We start from the raw sequence: 8,202 nt of genomic DNA on the forward strand, positions 1-8,202 counted from the left end.
GTCCTGAGAAGATACCTTTTGTGTAAAGAGTTGAAAGGAGGTCATGGAGTTAGCCATGCAGACACCTGGGGTGAGGGTTCTAGGAAGAGGACCTCTCTCAAGTGTTCAGCAGAAAAGTCTGCACAAAAGCCTAAAGCGGGAGCTTGTTTTGTCAACTTCAAGAACCACACAGCCAATGTGTCTGGTGCCCAGTGAAGAAGAGAGAGAGAAGTAGGAGAGAGTTCAGAAGTCATGGGAGCCTAGATCACCGTGGAGGCCGTAACAGTAAGGGCTTGGGCTTTACTCAGTGAAATGGAGAGCCCTGCAAGGTTCTGAGCAGAGTGACAGAATCTGAAGTTTACAAGGACCACTGTGGCTGCTGTGCTGACAAAGAGAATGGGGCAGAAAGCAGAGTCATCTAGAGGAGAGATGATGGTGGCTTGGACCCGAGTATTAGCAATGGAGGTAGTGAGACATACTTGGATCCTGGGTATATTTGGAAGGTAGAGTCAACAGACAGGATGGATCAAGAGGTTAAAGAGAGACATCAAGGAGAACACCACGATTTTGTTCTGAGTGGCAGGAAGGATGAGTTGCCATCAGTTGAGTTGGGGAAGATGGCACAGGACTGGGAGTTCAGCTTTGGACACTGATGAAATACAAATGCATATTCTAAAGGGAGTCAAGGAAAATTTGAACATAAATAATTTTCTCTGCCCTTTGGCCTCCTCTCTTCCCTCTACTGTGCATTGCATATCTGCACCATGCATCGACCAACCTCCCCGTCGGCAGAAATACCTGGTCAACTGTAAAGAGCAACCTTCTCCTAGTATCAACAAGATAACTCCTTAGGAGATAACCTTCCTCCTTGATCTTGTAAGGGGCCCTGATGACCCATGACCCATTACTTGCTTTGTAGGTGTCGATGTGGATTGTGTGAATGTCACTGTGTACGTCATTTAACGAACAAAGACCTGGATAACTGTGCTTTGACCTCTCACAGGCAGAACACTTCTTGAAGCTTTCCGAGAGGCTGTTCCCGGCTCATACGCCACAATTTGGCTCAAATAAAATTTACCATTGCTTTCTTAGATCGACTGATTAAATTTTTCTTCGACAACACCATGAGGTAGAAATGTTTAGCTGGAAATAGAAACGTGGGAGTCGTTGCACAGAAGTGGTATTTAAAGCAATGGAATCACCAGGGTGTAAAGGTAGGGAAGAGGCTCCAGGTCAGAGTCCTGCCTCACTCCACCTTGAAGGAAGCTGGGTTGAAGAGGAGGAATCAGCAAAAGAGAATGAAAGGAAGCAACCGGAGAGGCAGGAGAAAAACCAGGTGGGTGTGGTGTCCTGGAGGGGAGAGCGCAGGGGCCAGCAGGGAGCTGAGGTAAGGCCCGCTCCTCAGGCTGTGCCCTTGAATCTTCTACGACGTTGGTGGTCCTTCCCCTCAGACCAGCGTTTTTCCTTGGTGAGCAGAGGCACCCCGACCCGTCATCATAACTCTCACTAGATCGCCCTCTGCCCTCCACACACGGACACCAGACAGATAGCAAGACCGTTTGTTTATTGAACCCTTCCCAGCCAGCTCTCCTTTTCCCCTTCTGGCGGGCAGATCCCCAGCCTCCCACCAAGGGCCAAGAAGAGTCAACCGGAGCTTGGCCCTGGCTCCTTCCTCCTGCCAGGCTTCCCTGCCACACAGCCTGGGCTTCCTGGCTTGCCTTGGAGGCTCTGTTGCTCCTTTTCTCCCACAGCCTCCCTCTGGAAGTGTGTGATGTAGGCCACCTGACCCTGATTACAATGGCCAAAGTAAGAGCTCATGGTGCTGTCGGAGAGGCCACTGAGATGCAGCTCTGGGGACAGGGAGATGAGCCTGAGTGTGGGTGCCGCCGCACCTCTGCTCCAGCCCCCTCACACCCCACTCACCTTTGGTGACATTGACTTCGTTGGCCGCCAAGATGTCCGCCTGATTGCTATCTATTCTCCTGTACAAGTCCTCGGCGTTGCCCTGAGGACAGGAGCAAGGGGAACTGGGCTGGATGCCAGGGCGGGCTGGATGCCAGGGCAACCTGGACTTGGAGTTGGGCGTGGGCACATGGAGGTTGCAGGCTGCGGTCAGGCTCTTAACCTGAGTGGAAGGGCAGGAAAGGGGACGGAAGGGTGCCAGGTGGAGAAGCCCAAGCCAGGGCAGTCCCTCCCGCTGCCGGCCCCGAGGCCGATCTGTGTGGGGGGTGTACAGGGGGAGGGGCCGTGCGCTGGGCTGTGCACAGGGGCACTGTTGTGTCCCGCGGGGCGCGGCGGGGCGGGAGCACTTACACGGAAGAGCTTGTAGAGTTCCTCCCCCATGGACCTGCGCACGTGCTCCTCCACCACTGGGAATAACTGCACAAAGTACTGCGTGGGCGGGCGAGGGGGCGTGACTGCCGTGCCCACGCTCTGTGCCTGCCGCGCCGCCCTGCCGCCCGCCACCCGGCCGCCCAGCGCACCTCTAGCGTGAGGCTGGCCTGCCGCTGGCTGTTGCTGTGGTCCATGTTGCCCATGGCGGCCATGAGGCTGTGCACCACGCGCAGGTGCAGCATCTCCTCGGCCAGGCTCGTGTTGCCTCGCGCCAGGATCCTGGGCGGGGGTGGCGTGGGGTGGGGGTGGGATTCGTGCTGCTGCGGCCCCGTGGGACCCTCTGGCGGCCGGAGCGCTCTTGGGGGCCCGCGGGCAGCGCCGGAGCCTGGCTTGCCGCATCCGCCCACTACCTGCTGCCCGCTTACCTGATGGCGTTGGCGCCGCGGCCTGCTGCAAAAACCACGGCAGGTGGGTGGTGAGCTGCAGAACCGAAGAGTCTGGAAGAGGGAGGAGTGGCCGTGAGACTGGAGGACCCCTCGTCCTCATCTTCCACCCTGCCCCGTCGGGGTCCACCACCCCGTTCTCAGTGGATCCCTACCGCTGACGATCTGGGACTGCTGTTTGCTGGTCTCCTTGAAGGACGGTTTCAGCAGCGCCACGAGGCCCTTCAGCAGCGCCGGGCACACGTCGTAGTTGACCAGGTCCTTGATCAGCTCGATGGCTGGGGAAGGCAGGGGCGCTGGAGAGGCCCGCCGCTCCACTCCCCGCCCTCGCCCTCGCAAGGAAGCAGCACCCCCTCCCCTCCAACTCTTTATCGACCTTTCTTAGCACCTCTTACTGGCCAGCACTGTGCCAGGCGTGGGGGGAGCTGGGCTGCAACCCCTCAGACCTGCCCTTCTGGATCTCGTGGTTAAAGGGGAGAGGGAGGAGGAGGCCAAGGCCCCCTGGGACTCACAGAACCAGCCAGAGCCGGAGGAAGAAGGTTGGAGGCTTAGAGGCTGAAAAGAGCTGGAGGCCCCACAGAGGTAGGGCCGCCAGAGGGCTTTGAGGAATCTAGGTTTCCTGGAGGAGGGAAGGACGGCGGGTCTTCAAAGGGAGACAGGATGGGGAAAGACAAGGGGTGAGGGGGAGACAGAGCAAGTGGGTGGGGATGTGTAGCAGAAAATGAGAAAGGAGGTGAGGTCGACAGCAGTTTAGAGAAACTTTCCTTTCTGACGGACCCTTATTGAGGCCTTGTTTGCCTAGGCTCTGTGCAGAGGGCTCTCCGTTCAGAGTCCCAGTGACGATCCCTGTGACCAAGGAGCTTCATTTTGCAACAGCATGATGACTTATCCCTATTGGACATTTGAGGGAATGAGGCACAGAGAGGTAAAGCACTTGCCATAAGGTACCACAGCTAGGAAGCGGTGGAAGCAAAAGGAGGGAAAGATTCGGTTAGGAAGGAGGAGGGGACTAGAATTTAAAGAGGGCATTTTCTGTGGCTGCTTCGCAGTCATTCATTCCACCTAGCATTGACTCAGCCTTTCGGCCAACCTGCATAGGACACGTCTTGTGCCCGGCGAACAGTTTGGTGACAAGTGCTATGAAAGGGGTCGGTGGGCTGTGGGAGAGCCTGGGAAGATGGCAGAGGACTGAATATTTTTGTAAAGAGAAAAGAACCGCAGACAGGCAGAGCTGGAAGCGGGCAGGTAATGTGGTGTGATAGGACAGCGGGTAAACACAAGTGCTTGCTGCATGGAAGATGGGGCTTAGAAATGAGCTGTCCCCCCAGCTGCAGAGTCAAGTGCCGCTGGCCTCTCCACCTACTTCGAGGGCACAGTTGTTTCCCTGACTAGCTCATCTGCATACCAGAATGCAGTGTAGACTACGTGAGAAATATTAACAGTATTATCTGTTTGAAAAACAAAAAATAATGTTTTGTTTTCCTTTTAAAAAAATTTTTAAAATCTATTTATTTAAGGGTGCGTTGGGTCTTTGTTACTGTGCACAGGCCTTCTCGAGTTGTGGTAAGCAGAGGGGCTACTACTCTTTGTGGCAGTGCACGGGCTTCTCCTTGAGGTGGCTTCTCTTGTTGTGGCGCACCGGCACTAGGCGTGGGGGCTTCTGTAGTTGTGGCCCTCAGGCTCAGTAGTTGTGGCGCATGGGCTTAGTTGCTCGGGATCTTACGAGCGTACGTTGGCAGGTGGATTCTTAACCACTACGCCACCAGGGAAGTCCCACCTTTTATTTTCTTGTCAGGAGCTTTTACCCAGTAAGAACATGTTTAGGGGTCATTCTCTACAATGGAAGACAGGTTTTTGTTGGTAGGTACAAAGGCAGCACAAACGTTGGGGGACCAACGATATATGGGAGGATGGGCATGCATGGTACTCACATACACATTCCTCCCCAGTTTAAGGAAATCTTTTGTGTCTTGGCAAAGACTTTCGTGGAGAGAAACACTTGAGAATTGGTAGTGGAATCTTTTGAGGTTTTACTTAGATAAGGGTAAGTATGTGGGATTTCAAAGACAAATGGCTGATGTGTAGAACTATAAAGAGGTGCGTAGTTAAGAGATAGAAGATGCAGCCAACTTGTTCTTTCAGAAAGCAGTTCCAAGTTTAAGTTGTAGGTTGGGAACTGCGTTCTCCGATTCCCTGCCCCAGCTGTAAGTGAGGCTCTAGAGAAGTTATATAGCAATCTTACTCATGAACACAGATGCAAAAATTCTACACAAAATATTAGCAAATTGAGTCTAGCAGTGTGTAAAAGGAATAATGTGCCATCTAGCAATGCACATATATCATCTTAATAGAAAGAAAGTTTGAGAAAATTGAATCTCAGTGTGGTAAGAGCTATCTACCAAAAACTATAGCAAAGGTCATACCTAATAGATGAAACCTTGGAAACTTTCCGTCTTAGATGAGAAGGCACCCTCCCACACATTCCTCTCCACAAAATCTTTAGTAAAAGGTAAAAGACAAGTGATCTGGGACTTCCCTGGTGGCACAGTGGTTAAGAATCCACCTGCCAATGCAGGGGACACGGGTTCGAGCCCTGGCCTGGGAAGATCCCACGCGTCGCAGAGCAACTAAGCCCGTGCGCCACAACTACTGAGCCTGCGTGCTAGAGCCCGCAAGCCACAACTACTGAGCCCACGTGCCTCAACTACTGAGCCAGCGCTCCACAACAAGAGAAGCCACTGCAACGAGAAGCCCACGCACCACAACGAAGACCCAAAGTCAGCCGAAAAAACAAAAAAGGACAAGTGATGTGAAGAGAGGCCAGAGTACACTTAGCTACATTTGCCACTCTCTCCTTTACTGATTGTAACTCTCCAAGACTGGTGTCTATTCCTGTGCTATGGCCGCTCCTCCAGGAAAATCTTTGAAAGGGATTTTTGGAAAAGATGTACTCTCTTTTTCTAATCTCTGGAAGAGTTTAAGACTAGAATGTTTTCTTGAATGTTTGATCGAATTCTCTGAAGCTTCTGATCTTATGGAAAAAATTAATTACTGATTCCTTTTCTTTAATGGTTAGAGGACACTTTGGGTTTTCTACTTCTCGAGTACGTTTTGGTAAATTATATTTTCTCGCTGTTTTCGTCTAAAGTTTCAAACATATTGCAAGAAGTTTTCATTATGTCATTACAAAATCATTTTAATGAATGTACCATCTATAATGATGTCTCCTTTTATAGTCTTCATATTGATTATATGGGTTTTCTCTTTTTGCATCAGTTCCCTTTGCCCCCAAGTCCCATGGGAGTAACACAGATGAACGCCTGCTTATGCAATGGATTTTATTACAAAGAGGAACCCTGATTTCAGAGAACCTGAATGTTATATAGCAGTCAGTAAGCATGCCTGCCCTTTGCTCTAAAGGGGAAAGTGTCTTTCTTTTCTTTTCTTTTTTTTTTAATTTATGGACATTATTATTTATTTATTTACTATGTATGGCTGCATTGGTTTTTCGTTGTTGCGTGTGGGGTTTCTCTAGTTGCGGCGAGCGGGGGCTACTCTTCGTTGAAGTGCGCGGGCTTCTCATTGGGTGGCTTCTCTTGTTGCAGAGCATGGCCTCTAGGCACGCGGGCATCAGGAGTTGTGGCATTTGGGCTCAGTTGTTGTGGCACACCGGCTGAGTTACTCCTTGGCATGTGGGAACTTACCAGACCAGGGTTCGAACCCGTGTCCCCTGCATTGGCAAGTGGATTCTTTTTTTTTTTTTTTCTTTTTGTGGCACGCGGGCCTCTCACTGTTGTGGCCTCTCCCGTTGCGGAGCACAAGCTCCGGACGCACAGGCTCAACGACCATGGCTCACGGGCCTCGCCGCTCCGCGGCATGTGGAATCTTCCCGGACCGGGGCACGAACACGTGTCCGCTGCATCTGCAGGCGGACTCTCAACCATTGCGGGACCAGGGAAGCCCGGCAGGTGGATTCTTAACCACTGTGCCACCAGGAACATCCCAAACCTATGACTCTTTAACACTATGTGAATTACATCCTGCACTGCCTTGTAGCAAATCACCCCCTGTAGCATTTGCATTTCAGAAAGAAGGTCGCGCAGGCCAAGAGCCCCGAGACACACCGGCCCAGTTACCGGGCTGTGAGGCCAACAGTGACTGTTATGAAATAACGCAGGAAGAAGAAGAATGCAAGACCTTCACTATTTTGATCCTTATCATATATGCCAGACTGCGAGCCCCGCATATAAAATCTTTTCCTATTACCGAAGGAGATGGGGGCACAGTTCTTCAGGCGCTAGCCTGCTGTGTCTTCCTTTCTGCCTGGCAGAAAAATAAAGCCATCTCTCTCTTCCTCCAAAATCTGTCTCCGTATTTCTGTTCGGCATTGGTGCACAGGCAAGCTGATATTTCGGCAACACCATCATCCATCTGCTCTTGCTCTTAAGGCCAGTTGAAGATGGTCCCTTGCAGTTTCCCAAGTTAGGTTACTGATGTGAAATTCTCCTGCCCCTGGCCCTACCTCCTTCCCTTTCCCAGCCACGCAGAAGGCAGTTTGCTGGTTGTCTTCCCCAATTCTTCTCCAAGTAGGTTATGTTTACTCCCCAAATCCGTGAGCCAGAGGTGGGGGTGCCTACACTCCCAAACTCTGAGTGTCCACCTTCCCCTGCTGTTTGTAGTCTCTTGTGCTGTGCCTGCAGTGGCAACTGGGCGGGGGAGGACACTGCCCTTGTCTAGGTTTTTCTAAATGTCTTACTCAAGATCTAACCTCCAGTTTGTGAGTCAACTGTGTCTCTTTTTTGACTTTTAAGCAAGTATTAAGCTTTGGGGTTGTGGGGAGGCCTGTAATGTGAAACAACTTCTTTTCTTCCTTCCCCCCACAGTGTTGTAAATAACTTTTAACGGCCAAACTCCAGATTTGCACTTTTCTTTTCCCTAACTGCTAAAACCATTTTCTTGCCCCTGGTCTTACTGTAACATTTGGAAAAGGAATAAATGTCGTCCCTTAATAAAAACAAAACAAAATAAAACAGACTTTCTGGCTGGGCTCGGCGACTATATTCCTATCTGGTTTCTGCTTCGCCCCCTGGTGGTGGTTCTAGACCGAGCAGGAAAACTAATAAAGGAAGGCATTTGCCGAAGCGCGAGGTTGGTGACTCAGCTTCATTTACATACCCAGAATGCATTGCATTCGGGATCTTGCCTACTTTCAAAAGGCTCTAGCCTTCTATTTCTTTTGACTCCCAGCCCCGCTCGGAATCAGGATATTTTCACAGAAGTGTGTGAAATAATTGCAGAAGTCACTCGTTGTTTGCGGGTAAATAGTTACCGTTGGTGCCTTGGGACTTCCAGTTAGCCGAGGACTGTGTGAGAGGCTATGACGGCATACTCTGGTTTCTCTTCAGAACGCATAAATCTTTCGCCTTTTACTAAAGATTTCCGTGGA

General features: G+C 51.1%; 1 protein-coding gene and 1 pseudogene across 1 annotated transcript; one reads left to right on the forward strand and one right to left on the reverse strand.

Moving 5' to 3' along the window:
• Positions 1-521: 521 nt before the first annotated feature.
• LOC113616960 (armadillo-like helical domain containing protein 1) lies at positions 522-3,122 on the reverse strand (the record flags this gene model as incomplete). The annotated part of the gene is made up of 6 exons (XM_027100308.1): positions 522-1,829; positions 1,903-1,984; positions 2,293-2,370; positions 2,463-2,592; positions 2,717-2,810; positions 2,912-3,122. Coding segments are annotated over 6 exons (801 nt in total), but the record flags the coding sequence as incomplete, so codon positions are not given.
• A 5,019-nt stretch (positions 3,123-8,141) lies between these two features.
• LOC113616961 (uncharacterized) lies at positions 8,142-8,202 on the forward strand (annotated as a pseudogene).

The sequence above is a fragment of the Aethalodelphis obliquidens genome, unplaced genomic scaffold, assembly GCF_003676395.1.
Source record: "Aethalodelphis obliquidens isolate GAN/ISIS:26980383/991018 unplaced genomic scaffold, ASM367639v1 scaffold1020, whole genome shotgun sequence".
Lineage (NCBI taxonomy): Eukaryota > Metazoa > Chordata > Mammalia > Artiodactyla > Delphinidae > Aethalodelphis > Aethalodelphis obliquidens.